Source organism: Lutra lutra, chromosome 14 (assembly GCF_902655055.1).
Source record: "Lutra lutra chromosome 14, mLutLut1.2, whole genome shotgun sequence".
Lineage (NCBI taxonomy): Eukaryota > Metazoa > Chordata > Mammalia > Carnivora > Mustelidae > Lutra > Lutra lutra.
Genome location: NC_062291.1, coordinates 13,839,331 through 13,857,419, shown reverse-complemented (window position 1 = coordinate 13,857,419; position 18,089 = coordinate 13,839,331). Strand labels below are relative to the sequence as shown.

The 18,089-nt window shown below is 41.0% G+C and overlaps 1 protein-coding gene across 3 annotated transcripts in view; it reads left to right on the top strand.

Moving 5' to 3' along the window:
- Positions 1-18,089, top strand: part of PTEN (phosphatase and tensin homolog) — a 124,821-nt gene that overhangs the window by 34,430 nt on the left and 72,302 nt on the right. The window contains exon 1 of one of the 3 annotated variants that reach the window (XM_047701728.1): positions 2,815-3,575. The exons of the other annotated variants lie outside the window; for them this stretch is intronic. Within the exon in view, the coding sequence (XP_047557684.1) occupies positions 3,497-3,575 (79 nt within the window). The 5' untranslated portion in view covers positions 2,815-3,496. Of the gene's footprint in view, positions 1-2,814; positions 3,576-18,089 lie in introns of those variants that run through there. 3 annotated transcript variants of the gene reach the window in all.

Below are 18,089 nucleotides of genomic sequence, written 5' to 3'. Positions count from 1 at the left end.
TGTGGCCTTCACCTCCCACAGGCTGACTAGGATCATGCACAAAAACAGCCTCCAGTGAGTATCAATGTGGAAGATTCAGCAGGTTGCTAACTCCTGCAGGGCTATCTTAAAAGGATGTAGTCTATAAATTCAAAGTGTTATGGAGCCTGGGAGATCTCTAAGAACACTGTAAATATCCCTGGTTTAATTAGTACTTGTGGAATTAGGTAATGGCCTGTGGCTTCTAAGCAAGCCCTCTTGGGGTTTCTAGTCTTCAAGGGGCTGCCTGCAATCATGATGTGCTCATGCACAGTCTTCTTTTGCAGATACGGAATAAATCCTTTTAGACCTTCCTAGGCAGCTACTCACAATTACTGCAATACACATGCTAACTGATCCCATTCTCCCAGGTCTTTAAAAAAAAAAAAAAAAAAAAAAAAGGCAAGCCAGACAGCCAGTGCCTCAGCCCAAGTCTCAACTCAGATACTTTGGACTCTGATTGTCTCCTTGAGTTCTACTTCCCAGGGGGAAAGAAAAGGAAGAAATTCCTAGATTGATGTTGATTGATACTCATTCTTTTCCAGCAGAAAGTGGACAACTCTCTTTGCCGCAGCTGATCAATGTCATGGTAATTGCGCTCCAGCTCTCCGAATTTCTGAACCGGCTCTCTCACCGGGATAGGTCAACCAACCAGGGCTGTTAGCCGACTTGACAGGTTTGTTCTGGGCTGATGGCCATTGACTAGGTTCTCCGACCAGATAAGTCACTTGGCTGAGTCTACAGTAGGTGGGGCGCGCTCACCAGCTTAAGGGTAGTGACTGGAAGTTTGTCGCAACACTGGTGAATTCAATCAGCGGGCAGCTGCAGGAGATACCGTTTTGCCCCCGGTGCACAGCAGCAGGAAGGTGCGTCCCTGCTAGCGCAGGCACCAGGGAGGGAAATGCCAGACCCCCGGGGCTCTGCCCCTTCTCCCACGGTGAGGAACGCGCACTGTTGGCCGCGCCAGAGCTCCGTCTCAGGTCTTGGCCCTTTAGCTGGCTCGGTAGGTAGCTCGCGAATGGGTAGGACCAGCTTGGAAGCTCTCTCTCCGTGGTCTGCGAGAAGCCGCGGCCAGCGGTGCAGGGAGGCGGGGGCACGTGCTCGAATGTGGGTGCTTGTGTAACCAGCTCCCCAGGCGCCAGCACCGACAGCGCTCGGGCCGGAGGCCGTCGGACCCTGCGTTTCCGCCGCGACCCGGAGGCTCGGGGTTCCGCTGCCGACACACGGCAGCAGCACCCCGGGCAAAGGACGAGAAGCACTTGCTCCCCAGCCATCATAGGGGAGTGGGAATTTGGAAAGTTCCCCAACTAGGAACACACGTGACCTCCTCCTGAAAGTAGTTCCGACTGTGACCCGCGTATCCCTCCACCTCCTTTTGAACCCTCCTCGGTCTCCTCGGCCACGCCCACTCGCAGGGGCTGCCGCTTCCTACCGTCCGGTATTTCACACTCGGGCCCGGGCAGCGCCGGCTGCTGGCGTGCGCAGCTCGGCTCGGGGAGCGCGGAAGCCGGCCCGCGGCAATCCACCCGGCCGGGTTTTCACAGCTGCCCGAAAGGGGCGGGGCGAGGCAGCTCTTGAGTCCCGAGCCTCTGTCCGCCGCGGTGAACCGAGCTGGATTTCCGACGGGAGGGATGCTCAGCTCTCCAGGGGGCAATGTGGGGGGGCTGCGGTGGGGGTCCCGTCTCCCGGGGTGCGCTTTCCGGGCAACGCGGGCAGTGGTTCTTGGAGCCTAGACATTTAGGGACGGTGTGCTCACACGCAGCGCGCTTGGTTGCGAGCTCTCGTTTTCAGAGCGAAGGAGCCGAGCTGCTGGGGAAGCGGGAGGTGGGGCGGGGAGAGCGAGCCGGATGAGGCGATCCACACGGAGACACAATAGGGGGTTGTTCTTTGTGCAAAGACTGACACCTTGAGGACACGGGCGGGGGGGTGAGCAGAGAGGTAGGCTCCCTCGGCAAAGGCTGCTGTCGGCGAGTCCCTACCAACGACAGTGATCCGACAGCGGTGCAAAAGGAGGACGAGGCTGGGGGCCGGGCTAGGGAAAGCTGGGGGTGGAGGCGCGGGGGAGGGGCGCCCTCGCGGTGGGGACCGTCCCCGCGTTTCCCTGTACCCCGACCAGCGCGAGTCACCTGAGCCTCCCTACCTGTGCACACAGGTAACCTCAGACTCGAGTCAGTGACACCGCTCAATGCACCCTCAGCTCTCCCCTTCGGGCCTCCCCGTCCCCGACTGGATTTCTGGGCACAGGCCGAGGCTTGGCTCGTTCCCCCTCGGCCGCTCCCCCCCGCCCCGCGCTGCTGCAGAAGCCGCGGCAAGTGCAGCTCCCGGCGGGTGCCTCGCACGAGCCCGAGCGAGCCCCGGGCGCTCGCACTTGGCATGCTCAGTGGCGGCCGCTAGCCAGAGGCTCGGCGCTCGCCCCCAGAGCTGCCGCCCCTGCCCCTCCGCGTCCCTCCCTCCCCCGACGCGGTCTCGCCCGCCTCCCACCTCCCCTCGGGCTCCCAGGCGCCGGGCTCCCGGCGCGGCGGCGGCGGCGGCGGCGGAGGGGGCGGGCGGGCCGGCGGGCGGTGATGTGGCGGGACTCTTTGTGCACTGCGGCAGGATACGCGCTGGGGCGCCGAGCCGCGGCTGCGCTCGGCTCTCTCCTCTCGGAAGCTGCAGCCATGATGGAAGTTTGAGAGTTGAGCCGCTGTGAGGCGAGGCCGGGCTCAGGCGAGGGAGATGAGAGACGGCGGCGGCCGCGGCCCAGAGCCCCTCTCAGCGCCCGTGAGCAGCCGCGGGGGCAGCGCCCTCGGGGAGCCGGCCGGCCGGCGGCGGCGGCAGCGGCGGCGTCTCTCGCCTCGTCCTCGTCCTCTCTTCTAACCGTGCAGCCTCTCGCTCGGCTTCTCGTGCAAGGGACGGTGGAAGCCGCGGGCCCGGGCGGGAGCCGGCTGAGGCGCGGCGGCGGCAGCGGCACCTCCCGCTCCTGGAGCGGGGGGGAGAAGCGGCGGCGGCGGCCGCGGCGGCTGCAGCTCCGGGGAGGGGGCCGGAGTCGCCTGTCACCATTTCCAGGGCTGGGGCCGCCGGAGAGTTGGTCTCTCCCCTCTTACTGCCTCCAACACGGCGGCGGCGGCGGCGGCACGTCCAGGGACCCGGGCCGGCTGTAAACCTCCCCTCCGCCGCCGCCGCACCCCCCCCGGCCCGGGCTCCGGAGGCCACCGGCGGAGGCAGCGGCCGTCCCGAGGATTCGCCGTCTCCTTCTCGTCCCGCGGCGGCTGCGGCCAGGCCTCTGGCTGCTGAGGAGAAGCAGGCCCCGTCGCTGCAACCATCCAGCAGCCGCCGCAGCAGCCATTACCCGGCTGCGGTCCAGAGCCAGGCGGCGGCAGAGCGAGGGGCATCCGCTACCGCCAAGTCCAGAGCCATTTCCATCCTGCAGAAGAAGCCCCGCCACCAGCAGCTTCTGCCATCTCTCTCCTCCTTTTTCTTCAGCCACAGGCTCCCAGACATGACAGCCATCATCAAAGAGATCGTTAGCAGAAACAAAAGGAGATATCAAGAGGATGGATTCGACTTAGACTTGACCTGTATCCATTTCTGCCGCTGCCCCTCTCTGCCTTTCTGTCACTCTCGCTTAGAACGTGGGAGCAGACGGAGGCGAAAAATTTCCATGCTTTGGGTGACCGTAGCAGCTAACCCTGCTCGAATTTCTAGATCGTGTCTCTTTGGTGTCTCTCGAATGCATCCAGCCTAGGGTGTGTTCGGCTACATGGAACTCTGGCCCGCTTGCGAGTGTCAAGGCACCGATTGCTTTCTCGGGTCTGTCTGCGGGGTCTCTTCCGAAGGGCTATTGTCCGTTAACACAGAACACGGTACACTGTTGGTGGATTAGTGAGCTCGGTAATCCGGTCTGCTAAATGAACAGAAAAGTAGACGCTTTGAGGTTGAGCATATTTCGATTAAATCTTGGCTTTAGGCCCTAGATCAAGGCTATAGATTAGATTAAGATGAAAATTAGTGTTGCACGTATGCATATTGCATCAGAATCTTGCACTGATTGTTTTTAGTTTCCTGGGTTGCATTGATAGACTTTTTTTTTTTTAATGTGAGTTGTGAGCTGATTTGCATAACTTTGGAAGCAGAGTCGTTTTCGGCTTGTATGGGTGTTCATTGGAGGGCAGAAGTAGGTTTGTGTATTTAAGCTAAGTTTAATTACAACTTTGAACTGCATTTAGAAGTTTTGTAGTTTGAAATCAATAGTGTCATAGGGAATATGCCTCATAAGGCGCTCTTACTGGATCTTTGTTAAATTTGCCCCCCTCCCTTTTTTTTTTCCTCCTGATGGGGTGATAGAGGATAGGGCATGAAATTTGCAGCTCAGTAGCATTTTCTATTCAGTGGTCCTGTCACACGTAATAGAATGGAGATTGAAGGTTTTTTGATCCCAGATGATGATGTGTAGGTTCCGAGGGTATTGTGTGCCGCAAATTGTGATTGCAGAGATTGTCAGTTCTTCCTTGAAATTTAAGTGTTACTGTGATGCCGGAATGGCTGCTCACCTAATTCCAGTTGCAGATCCTCTGGCACCTTTGGGGGTCCATTAATGGACTCGGACTTACGTTTAAAGTCAAGTGTCATTTAACCGGCAAGAGGGGATGACTCCAGCGTCAGACTGTGTAGGTATGTTAGCTGTTTTTCACCCATTGCCTTAAATTTACTGACTCAGGTTGTTGAATAAGACAGAAACCCAAGAATTTTAAGAAGCATTATTGTTTCGGTTGTCTACAAGTTAGGCCTTTGTACCTCAAAAGATAGTGGTTATGGAAAGGCATTGATCTTTGCAGTTTCAGGTATAATGTACTGTTTTTGATCAAGGAGGGGATAGAGCCCTCCTGGTTTGCAGAATGGAAAGTATCACAGACATTCAGAGTTCCTGGTAGGCCTGTGTTGTTCAAGGCATGAAAAAACAGAATTAAGTTGTTGGTTTGAGATGGCTGAAGCATCTTATTGAGGCTGCTGTTAAGACCAGAAATTGGGTGATGTGAATTATCACAGTGGACAATATTTAGTTAAAATTATGTAATTGCATCAGTGTTCATATTCTTAATAGAAACTATGTCTTAGCAAATATCAGTAAACATTCTGCCTAAAGGTTGAGTGGCGCTAAAGTGTCCGTATGTCCTGCTAAAAACTGTGGGGGAAGATTTGTTTTTTGAAGAACCTGTTTTCTATCTGAAGAGGTTTTATTCCTTTGGATTATATAGCTGCACGTAGAGGTGCACAACTAATTTTGCCCAAGTGTTTGTTTTGAGATGAAGGTAAGAGTTACTGAAGAAGGAGCTATATAACACACAAAACGTAAGTTTTCTGTTAAGTTAAAAAATTAATGTTTGAGAAGAATATTTAGAAGTTCTGGAGTCTGCATTAATTGCAGAACTAGTCAGGCTGAACTTGACCCACTTGCCTAGAAGGTAATTAATTATGGAAAAACTTCTGACTTGTAATTTATTTCAAAAGCTGTCTACTGTTGGTGTGAACTGACAGCCATCTGGATGCATAGGAGCAAATTGATTAACTGTTTCTTTAACTTTTTCAGAAAAGTCCCCATGCAAAAAAATGCCTCTAATGCTGTTTGGTAGATCGCTTTTATTATTCAGAGTACGTTTATACTATTTTTACTTTACTCATTTGCTTTAAAATTTAGCAGGGTTTTAAGTTTAAAATTATTCTACCAGGTTATTTACACCTGAGTAGTGAGATGATTGGCCAGGTCTCCGTTGATTTCAGAAGTGTGCCTTTGCACGTGAAATTTATGTGAGTTAAAACTTTCTCGAGCACTGTGCTTTTAGTTATATATGGAAAGCAGTGTCAAATATTGCATCAAATGACTAATAACACTTAATTTCTAGAGTAGTGGTTTTATTGAGCCAAATATTGATATGAAAAAAAATCACTTAGGAAAAAGTCAGCGAAGGGCTCTTTTTTGATAGTTGCACTTCCAATAATTTTGATACACCAAAGCACTTTGGTTTGCTTGGTTTCACTTTAGTGTTCTGTGTTTATTTGGGGGGGGGTGGTGATTAAAATGGCCATTGAAGACTGTCTCTGACAGGTCATAGTATCTGTTTCAGCAGCTAGCCTGTGAGAAGTTAAATTTCTTTATGAAAGTAGTGATTGGAGTGTTTCTATCTGATAAGAAAGATTAAGAACGTAGTGATTTCTCAGAGGAAAATTGAGAACGATTATTTGCAAATTTTTCTATATTTGCAAAATTGAGTTATTCTAAAAATAATTTGTTGGTACCTTATTGTTAGTCTGGAAAGTAGCATTGACCGTGAGACTAAAAAAGTTTAGTGTCTTTAGATTTCCTGGAAATTTTAGGCTTTGGTTGTATGTATTTTTATTTTTTGATAAGTTTGCATTTTTTCAAAAGTTAATCGTAGGGAGTTTTTTTAACTTGTAGAGGGTACAGGGACTGTTGAAGTTAACTGTTGTTTTTTAAGATTAGTGATTATTGAAATGACCATACTGTGAGATGTGTTTTTGTTTTTTTTTTTTTAATTCTAGTAACAATTTTTATTTTGCCTGTTTCATATCTGCTAAGTTGCATTTCTTTTCTGAGCAACATGACTGGGCATCCTAATTGCTGTGTAACAGTTTACAAATTTCATTTTCATGAAGATTATTCAAGAATAAAGAGCCTCTGAAAGGAGAGTAATTTACAGTCTCTGACTTAATGTAAGGAAAAAGGGATTTTATTGCTGTGCATTGTGAAGGTTTACAGAGTAGTGCAGTCATCGGTGGATTCACATCGTGTATCGTGCACCAAAGGCATAGTACGTGAATAAACGTCCTGAAATATGGTGACTTATAACCACCTCAGTTTAAAATTTATTTTTAGAAACTGTAGAAAAAGAAAGATGCATTGCTGTTCCTTCCTTTTGGAATTTTAACAACATGACCAAGGCAGCAATCAATGTTTTAGTTTTTGTGTGAAACAGTACATCTGTTTTTTCCTAATAACCACTTAAATAAAATACACAAACTTCTTAATTCATATTTTCACATGTTCTCATTTTGAGATTTGCTCCATTTGCTGTTTGTTCATTTGGTGATACCTTAATACTTCTTAATATTTTTTTTTTTTAAAGATTTTATTTATTTATTTGACAGACAGAGATCACAAGTAGACAGAGAGGCAGGCAGAGAGAGAGAGGGAAGCAGGCTCCCTGCCGAGCAGAGAGCCCGATGTGGGACTCGATCCCAGGACCCTGAGATCATGACCTGAGCCGAAGGCAGCGGCTTAACCCACTGAGCCACCCAGGCGCCCCAATACTTCTTAATATTTTTTAGGCCACTTTAGTAATTATACTTCAGTGACTTTTAATGGAGGAATAGTTACTATGGGAAAATGAATGCACAAAGTTTCAACATTAATTCACTCTCAGTAAACTTTTTTTTTTTAAAGATTTTATTTATTTATTTGAGGGAGAATGAGAGAGAGAGAGAGCAAGAGATGGGGGAGGGTCAGAGGGAGAAGCAAACTCTCCACCAAGCAGGGAGCTTGATGGGGCACTCGATCCCAGGACTCCAGGATCATGACCTGAGCTGACCACCCACGCGCCCCATCATTTTACTTTTAAATTTTGACCTCAGCCTTTTTAGTAAGACAAATGTGTAGGAAATGTTTTTATATTAAAACAGTATATGTGAGATGGCATTTGTAAAGAGAAATTTAGAAGTGTGCATGCACTTGGTAGTTTTTCACTTACTTCAAGTGTTTGGCCTTGGTTGTAGTCCAAAGGTTTAGCTACCAGAAGCTATGTTATTAATGATTGTATAAAATACTTATTTAATATCTTTCTTTTTTCCTGTAGAGACCATGAGTTCTGAAGTTTTATTTCTATTTTTGTGGAGCCCTCCCTCTTCCTCACCTTTTCTTCTCTTTCTCCCTCGTTTTTTGTTAGATAAATTTTGATTTTAAGTGAAGTCAGTTTGGAGAATTCTTTTGAGACCTGAATTCATGAAGAAAATGAGAATTTATTCTTAGAATTTGTTCTAAGGATAGTGACTTAAGACATTTGTATCAACTTCTGAGGTAGGGGTCAGTAATGATTTCTGTAAATAATTCAGTTCTGTTTTACAGTTGCTTTCTGTCTGGTAGCTTTGAAATTAATGCATTTGTTGTCAGAGCTGTCAATAATGTTGAGGTTAGACTGCATGAGCTTAAGTTGGTAAGGATTTGCTGAGCGAACTGATATCCTTAATTGTTTTATAAAGGCCACTTACTGCCACATGCATTCTTTGCTAGGTGGTCAGAAGTGTTCTGGTCTGTAATGATTGCTTTTTTTTTTTTTTTTAAATAAATGATTGTCTTTCTAAGCATTGGGTATATGCACCAACTGATGTAAAATGCTTTCATTTGTCGGGAAAGGTGAAGTTAGTGTATTGGATTTGATTCTTCACCTGTCCAATTTTTCCAATTTTTTCATTGGTTATGGAAAAGGTATTAGCAATTTGGTTCTTTTAAGGTAATTTACACTGGATTAAAGGCTCTTGCAAAAATATTAATATAGGAAAAACATTATTTAGGCATCGGTTTCAGAGAAGTTTTAGTTCAGTTCAGTGTAGTTAAGGCATATTCTTGTCCATTTGCAGCGGTTTGCATTAAGAGGCAGGCGGACATCTGTAGGGTGTTAGGTATGCACTTGGTTGTACTGAAAATATTGAGAGATGGATACTGTGGCTGCACCTGACAGCAAAGAATATTCTTACCCTGTACATAGTGTGGACAAGAAGACCGTTGACATATTATATTTTAGGTATTTATGCACTTTGTCATCCATAGTCATCACTTTATATATGGACAATGAATCTGTGGATATTCTGTGCGTATGTGTAAATAAGTACAAAGTTTGCAAACTCTCTTGTAGTATTTAAAAAATGAGGTTACCTCGGTGGCTCTTACTTTATCATTTTCACATAAGGTTAAGTTTATTTTAAATGACATTAAAATGTTGAGTATTAATTTTATCTATACTATTGTGTGTCCGTTGTTTCACTGTAGATGTTAGGGTGGCAGTGTAGGCTCTAGACCCAAACTTGCCTGTGTTGGAATCTGGGCTCTCCCACTTTGAGAAGGTTACTTAATCTTTCTCAAACTGTTTCTTTTGTAAAATTTATCTTAAAGAATAAATGAGATAAATATGGGTAATTCTCTTAGCATACTACCTGCCACATGGTAACTGCTGCTCTTAAAAATTGTAATTTCAGATTACCCATTATGTGAAATTATTTGTATTTTCATTTATGGGAGGAGCAGTGATTGTAACCGAATTTCCTCAGTCCAAACCGAATGTCCAAACCGAATTTGGACATCTTAGAATTTTAATTGGTTCAAACTGTGAGTATTTTTTGAAATAGGGGTATTCCTTTAGGAACTCCGAGTATAAGATGTCTGTGATTTCATTGTTTCATCACAAATGAAATATAAAAGTCTGCTCACTCACACTGTTGACCAAAGAAAAGTTAAATAGGCTAATCAAAAAGTGTTTGCTTTAATATATTAAGGTTAAGTTGAAAACTTCATACTATTATTGCATAATGAAGTAGACGTTTTAAAATAAAAATTTGTTATAATAAATTTTTCTTTAGTGTTAGAGGTAGGTCCACTTAAATATATGTTATTCACAAAGAGTACTCTTCTCAAAGAAGGCTTTTAATGTTTGATACAAAACTTACATCACTGTTTATCTGTAAAGGTATATACTTTTTAAGTTTGTTTTTGGGAGAGGTATGCAACTTTGAATGCCAAGTTACACTTATTACAATACAACTTACACTTAACATAATCTGATAATGCCTCCATATAATGTAGGAATTTTTTTTTAAGACTTTATTGATTTATTTGACACACAGAGCACAAGCAGGGGAGCAGCAGGCAGAGGGAGAGGGAGAAGCAGGCTCCCTACCGAGCAGGGAGCCTGATGTGGGACTCAGTCCCAGGACCCTGGGATCATGACCCAAGCCAAAGGCAGCCAGCCACTTAACCTACTGAGCCACCCAGGCACCCCAGGAATTTTATTTAGTGTTAAAACGTTTGTATTACTGCATCCCATTTTCACATTTGATCATGAGTTTCAATATAATTTTAGGCCTTGGAAATGGGAAGAAAACTAAAGGATTTTTTTTTTTTTCTCTTATTTATTCTTGCCAGGTATGGGGAAGGATGGAATATGGTTGAGACCTACCTGGTAAAGGCCATTTTGGGTGCATAGGGATGATTGTTTTTTTTCTTTTGCCTTTGCTGGTCTCCCAGCTGTTTCCCAGTACTATCACTAGTGAAGCACTTGATTTCCAGTGAGTTTTTTTGCTTGCTTATTTGTTTCACATTGCAGAATGAATGATGCTCTGTCTCATTATATATGTGACTGTCTGATGATGTGATTTTTATGTATTGTTACGTGTTGCATAAACTAGCCGTATTTTTGGTCTAAGTCTCTGTTACAGAATTCAACATTTTGACATCTTCTAGGACAATTGAGTTGTCTAAAACTCTTTCCTGACACATGCCATCTATGTGCTACCAAAACTCAGTGGATTTAATATTATTTAGACTTCAGAATAGTTTCGAATTTTATTTCCTTTGATTTTTGTGGATTTTCAGGCTAAAATACCAGGTTTTTTTCTTTACTAGTAATTGCAAGGATTGCATTCTGCCAATTTTGTATGTTTAATATTTTTGACCTTTAAAAAGAGAGTATAGTGTTGTTTAATGTGTTATGAAATGCATTGTGATTTGAATCACATATTCTTTCAATCAGGTGTAATCTTGAAGTGAGTTATAAGTAGAGCATACATGTTCAAAGTTGCAAACAACTCTGCTTTAAAATGTATGCAATTTTTTCCTTTTAAAATACCTTTACTCATGAATTAGTGAGACTTCTTTTTGAGTGTTCTAGTCATTCTGAACCGATTAGAGATTAAATAAATAGAATTGAAAACTTGTTTCTGCTTTTAAAATGAAGTTTGGGGGATGTTAACTAAGCTTCATTTTTAGGTGTTTACTTTTAAAATGTGTACTTATGAATTACTTTGTTCTGAGTCTGTTAAAGATCACACGGAATGCTTGGGCTTTTCCTATTTTGTTTTGTTTTGTTTTTATAATGTGAAGACTGTTTTGCCAGCTTTGTAAAATTTATTTAACATTCCTAACTTAATCATTCAAGATATATGAAATAAGAGAAAAATGAGGACTTGAGTCAGAAGATCTTTTTTTTCTGCTTAATTAATGTAGTAGTGTTAGCTGGCATATATCTTAACAGTGTCTTATATTTAGTGTTTTTTTTTTTTTTTAATTAACAAAGCCCTTTCTTAATCTTTAGCTCATTTGGTTTTGCATAGAAAAAAAAAGCCTAAAAGAGCAAGTATTACTGTCCATCCTTATTTATTTTTTTTTTCCTTTTGTAATGTAGGAATCATAGCTCCGGTAAGAATCAGTAACTTGTTAAGGGCTAGTAGAAATTGAGTCAAAGAAGGGTGTAGGGTTTTTAGGTACTTGGTGCAGTATTTTCCCCATTATATTAGTGGTTCTCAAACTTTAGTGGGCCTCAGAATAACCTGGAGGACTTGTTAAACCATCAGTTTCTTGTCCCACCCTGAGAATTTGTGATTCATTAGGTCTGGGTTGGGGCCTGATAATTTGCATTTGTAACAAGTTTCCAAGTGATGCTGATGCTGGTGGTCTGGGGTTCACACTTTGTGAACCACTGTATTATGTTCTCTTCAATTAAACAAATTCTTAATGTGTTATTTCCTTTAGGTTAATAGAATTTATACATACATTATCTAATTTGATCTGTAAACCCTAAATAGCTCAACATGGCAAATTTTATTCTGATTATGTAGATGAGGCAGTAAGTTTAGAAAAGCAGCGTGCTGGGGTAGATAGAGCATGAACTTGGGAGTCAGCTAGTTAAAGTGTAGCTTAACTCCTTGCTCAGCCACATATCAGTTGTGTAATAGAAGATACACTGCTTAACATTAGTGAACCCTACTTTCGACATCTCTAACGTGGTAAAAATCCTGATAGGGTAGTTTTTAGGTTTGTTAGAAGTATAGGTGAGGTGTTCAGTGAATATTGGTTGCGAACTGAGAGTGACCACCTCCAACCTTGTCTGGGCACTTGGCGGTGTCTGGAGACATTTTGGGTGGTCACAGCTGGGCAGTCAGTGTGGGAGAGGTGTTCTAGTAGAGCCCAGGGAGGCTGCTGTGTGTCCTACGTGTACAGAACAGTCCCTCCCACAGCAGAATTGTCTGGCCCAAAGTGCCAATAATGTGAGGTTGAGAAACTAAACTTTATTACTCTTTTTAAAGATTTTATTTGTCAGAGACAGAGTGAGCACAAGCAGGGGAGAGGGTCAGGCAGAGGGAGAAGCAGACTCCCCACTGAGCAAGGAACCCCATGTGGGACTCGATCCCAGGACCTTGGGGTCATGACCTGAGCTGAAGGCAGATGCTTAACGACTGATTCATCCAGGAGACCCGAGAAACTCTAAAGATATAAAAGTGTCTGGTACCTGGTAATAAGAGAAGTATAGTATTTGATAAAAGTCAGTACCTTTGGCCTTAGGCCTAGGTATTTAAGAAGGTCAGTTTGCTAATACGTGATGGAGCGAGGCTTTTAACATCTAGGTTTTCTACCTGCTGCTAGGCCAGTATTCTTTATAATAGGAACTTTGTCCACAAAAGATATCACTGGTAACCAAAAAGCCTTATTTCAAGAAGGCTCATGTGTTATTTGGCTGGTTGTAAAAGTTGCTTTGAACTTTTAGAAAAGACTGAAGATATTTTCAGTAAGCGTGTAAGTGTAATGCACCTTCAGAGGTATTCAGAAGGACATTACATAGAATTGCTCTAACAGAGTGGATGTACTTTATTAAAAAAACCACTTTTTTAGAATTTTTATTTTGGCAATAGTTTTTAAAGTAATTTTTAGCTTGTTTCCTTTAATTATGTGGTTGTTGAGTTGTTGAGAGATAGTTTGCCCCCCCAGTGTACTTGTTTTTTGTTGTTTAATGCATTTTTTAGTCTTAAACTTTATTCTAAAGCAGCTTTGTTATATACTCAGATCTGGTGGAGTTAAATGTGTTGATGTAAAATGGCAAATTTCTGACAAGTTATGAAAAACTTCTATCTTTCCAGATAAAGAAAGTAGGGCTGACTCTAAGGTTCTCTGATGCATGTGTTTTGTTACATTCTTTTCTAGATCCTAACTTTGCTAGGTCAGCCTGTTGAATTGAAGTGCTTTATTTATCTAATTAAAAAACTTGCATTAATGTGAAGTTTTTAGAAAAAATTAAGATGGAGCTTTAGATTAATTCAGAGATGAGAAAATGTCAGGGGAGTAGCTTAGTGGATTCTGAATTTTGTTTTGTTTTTAAGGCAGACAAACGTAATTACGAAAGTGTTCTAGGAATAGATTGTTTGCTGTGATTTTTTTTTTTTTCTGTTTGCTTGATTTTACAGTTTACTTTGCCTCTTGCTTGGCTCAAGCAGAATAAAATGTCAGGCCTTTCTTAAAAATTCTTATGAAACTTAAGTTTTGACTGAATGTTGTGATTTCTTTTTGAGATTATAGGAGACATCCAGAGATAGTGATAAATATTTTAAAACCAGGACTGCTAATTATATGATAGCTTCAAATTTGTTAAGAAAACAGATGGTATTTATTGCTGTAATTTAATTGACTAAGGCTTATGGTATTTATTTCAGTATATGAATAATAAATCTCATTTGCTATACTTAAGAAAATTTCTTTTGAAAAATTCATTTTATACAAATACAACTAAAGAAAAATTTTAAAAAGTGCCTGTTGTCCTACTTCTGAAATGTCATGCTTTCTTTCAGCTTCTAGTTTTTTTCGTATGCATCTAGTTTAAAATATAATTCATCATAGTGAACTTAAAAGGTGTTTGTGCATTTTTAAACAATTTCCAGAGCCCTTCATAATTGCCTTAGTTATTTTAGTGGTGAAGCTATCAGAAATAGTTTTTTTTTTTAAACATTTTATTTATTTATTTGAGAGAAGAGAGAGACAGTGAGAGAGAGCATGAGCGAGGGAGAAGGTCAGAGGGAGAAGCAGACTCCCTGTGGAGCTGGGAGCCTGATGTGGGACTCGATCCCGGGACTCCAGGATCATGACCTGAGCTGAAGGCAGTCGCTTAACCAACTGAGCCACCCAGGCGCCCTCAGAAATAGTTTTTTAAAGGATTTTATTTATTTACTTGAGAGAGTGAGTGAGAAAGAGCACAAGCGTGGAAGGGGCAAAGGGAGAGGGAGAAGCAGACTCCTTGCTGAGCAGGAGCCAATGTTAGACTTGGTCCCAAGACCCTGGCACTCGTGACCTGAGCCCAAGGCAGATGCTTAACTGACTGAGCCACCCAGGGACCCTAGAAATACTTGTTTCTCTGTAGTTAGTTACACATTAAACTTGTTTCCAATATTTGGCTAATTTTTTTTCTGTTAGAGTGGATTTAAGGTGACCTATTAGGAAAGATTTTCATGGTTTAGATTCATAAAATCATAATCTGCACACAAAAAAAGCTAAAGTGTTGGACTCTTGAAACTTTTTTCCCCTTAGTTATTTCTAGGAAAGCTATTACATACTTAAATTTTTTTTTTAATTTAATTTTTTATTTTTTTATGTGACAGAGAGAGAGATCACAAGTAGGCAGAGAGGCAGGCAGAGAGAGAGGGGAAAGCAGGCTCCCGGCTGAGTAGAGAGCCCGGTGTGGGGCTCGATCCCAGGACCCTGAAATCATGACCTGAGTCGAAGGCATTGGCTTAACCCACTGAGCCACCCAGGCGCCCCTACATACTTAAAATTTAAGCATATTTTACTTCTTTGAGTAAGACAAAATAAAATTTAAATACTTTGGATCTGTCAAATTTCGTTTTCCTGTTGTGGGAATATTAAATTGTATTGCAATTAAAGTGGATATAGAAGTGATTTGAATAAACCTTCACGTTGTTTTATACCAAAGTGGATATAACCAATCACTTTCCTGTCTGTAATCAGGACATGGCTTATCATGATGATACTGTTCCCTGGAGCATATTTTGAATGATACAGTTTATATTTGCATAGTTGCCTCGGTAATTGGTGATATTTACTGATGAAGGTTTGCTCTGCATTTCACTTATAATAAAAAATTGCATTTGTTAGTGTCAGATTTTTAAGTGTCACGTATTAAAACAGGGAGATAATTTTAACCTTATTAGCTAAATGGTGTCTTGAGCAAATGTATTAATTCATGTACTTAGAACAAAAGTATTGAGGAAAAAACAAACTCTTTTTTAAACAAAATTACTTGTTAGAGTAACATTTTTTAAATGAGATAAAATTGTTTCAATAAGCATAAGGAAATTTTGATCTAGGTATGCTATATACCTTTTTGGTGCTAATGAAAATGAAGTAATGGTAAAAATACTTTGTAAATGTGTGCATACATGTTTTTTGAAAACTGAAGAAGCAGTCTGACATCTGGATAGTTTTCGTGGGCTAGTTGTAGGAAATTTATGGAAAATAAGTATCAGCACACCAAAAGTATGACGCATTTTTGCATATCTAGTTTCTGTTCACTATGATCAGGATTATAGATAATACTATAAAATACACTCAGGTGCTGGTTATTAAGGCTATTTGGATTCTTTTTAATACTGAAAAGGTCACACAGATTGTGACTACTGTGTAGTGTCCAAGAACTAAGGTTTGCCATCTGTTACTCAAATACAGGAAAAAGTTAAGATAATCTAGTGATATGAGTGGTTTTGACATTTCTGTTTTTTGGAATCATCTATTAATTACACTCTTTAAAGACTAATATCAAATTTTAAGCTTTTGCAAAAATAAAGCTTAGAGGTTATGCCAGTGTTTATATTTTTCTTATAAAATGTGAAGATATTGGTTGAGAACTAAAGCTTATGTAATGGAAGTCTGGCTTTTAGTCATTTAGTTTTACAAGATTATTTGGATATTTAAGTGGAAACACTATGTTTTATCTTGAGATATTAAGTTATATGAGATTTTGGTAGTTTTAAGCTGTAATTTTCCTAAAAGTTGATATATAGGAATTCATTATTACGGAACTTCAGGGAACTGATTTAATATGTATTCCTTAAATATTTGCTTTAAATATTTTTCAGGTCCTCTGCTTTCTTGTACAACTCAGTTCTTGTCTTTCTGCTGTTAAGTGATTTCCCCCATTTAAAATTTTGCTTTTTCAAGCTACAATATATAAGTTGTTTCTGTAACATAATTCCTTTTCACACCCTCCCCCCCACCCAAGAACTGGGTATTGCCAGGTTGCATAGATGTCTTTAAAATTGCATATTGGGCTTAATAGGGTCTGATTAGTTTTAATCTACTTTGTTTATTTATTATATTGATATTTTTACTGAGAAGTTTGTTATGCCAAATGGTTAATATGATCAGGCATACTATTTCAATGTAGATAGGATCTAACTTTGTGTTTAGGGCCTCTATTTTTTGTGTAAGAAACATCTTGCCAATTTAAAACTCATGTTTGATGAAAGTAGATTGTTTGACAAGCATCACTTTATAGAATTTGTTCAGGTCTGAGCTGTAGGTCATGAAGAGAATGGTGTCCTTTTGGATAAACAGATAATATGTATGTAAATTCTGTCTCTTAAGTGAGGGAGCACATATATAGGTGAGATTTTTATCCAAATATTCAGTCTTTACCTGTTTTGTTTGCCTAATAGTATTTAAAGGGTGTGAGGTGTTATGAGCTCCTTTCCCTTGTTTTCATTTCTGTCCCTCCCATCTAACTGTTGGTATTTTTGTTTTTCTGTATGTTGACCTTTTATGTTTTTAAACAGTTTTTTGGTTTACAGAGTTGACTCCTTAGTTTTATCTTTCATGTTTCAGCTTAATAATTTCCGAAGTTTTTTCCGTATATTCTCCTTTGCATATGAAGATTCCACAACTAATTGATTAGTAATTATGCTTTTTTTCCCCCAATTGTGATAGTTGGATTTATACTAAAATGATACTTGCTTTAGGAACAAGCATTTATGGGTAGCTGACTAAAATTAAAAGTATTACCTTTTCAAACCAAGCAATGTAGACTTGCTCTCATGTTTTTTGGTATATTTAAAAACTGCATATTATTAAAATTTAAAATATGAATTTTGGCTAGTATTTTAGTATATGTAATTTCAGAAGTTTTTTTAATGATCCACTTATTCAAGTGATTATAAAGTTGATATAATAAAAATATCCTCAGTGAGAATATAAATCATATTTTTCAGTATTAGCAACAATACTGCTGTTTTCAACAACAATACTTGTTTTCAACAAACATAGTATTATGAAAACAAGGCAGTTTTCATAAAATCAGTAATGTGATTCTTATTAATGTAGTAATAAATACCACAAATGCCAATATTTGTGCCTTAATATTTTTTTTTTTTAAGATTTTTATTTATTTGACAGAGATCACAAGTAGGCAGAGAGGCAGGCAGAGAGAGAGGAAGGGAAGCAGGCTCCCTGCTGAGCAGAGAGCCCCATGCGGGGCTTGATCCCAGGACCCTGGGATCATGACCTGAGCCGAAGGCAGAGGCTTAACCCACTGAGCCACCCAGGCGCCCCTGTGCCTTAATATTTTAAAGTAGACTTGTATTTCTAGTTTATATTAGTCTTATCCAGGATTAAAATACAGCAGTTAGGCAAAACTGTTTTTGCCAATTGAAAAAAAAACAAGTCATTTCTAGATGATGTCCTGGCTTAGGTATAAAATAAAGAGACATGGTTCTGTTATATTAAAGCCAAATATAAAATGAAGCAGTCTAGCACACACTTGTTTGGAGCTTTCTTCCATTAAAATGGTTCAAATTAGCAGTGGTTTCATTGAAAGGTAAATTTGACAGAAGTAAATTTAGAAATTTTACAGTTTTAGCTTAATTAGTAGGAAAATGAAAACCCACTTGCTGGAGATACGTTTTGTATTGAACTTTTTTTCCTTCGTATTGTGTATGTGTAGTAGTTTTTGAATATTAGGAAATTTGTGCACGGCTGC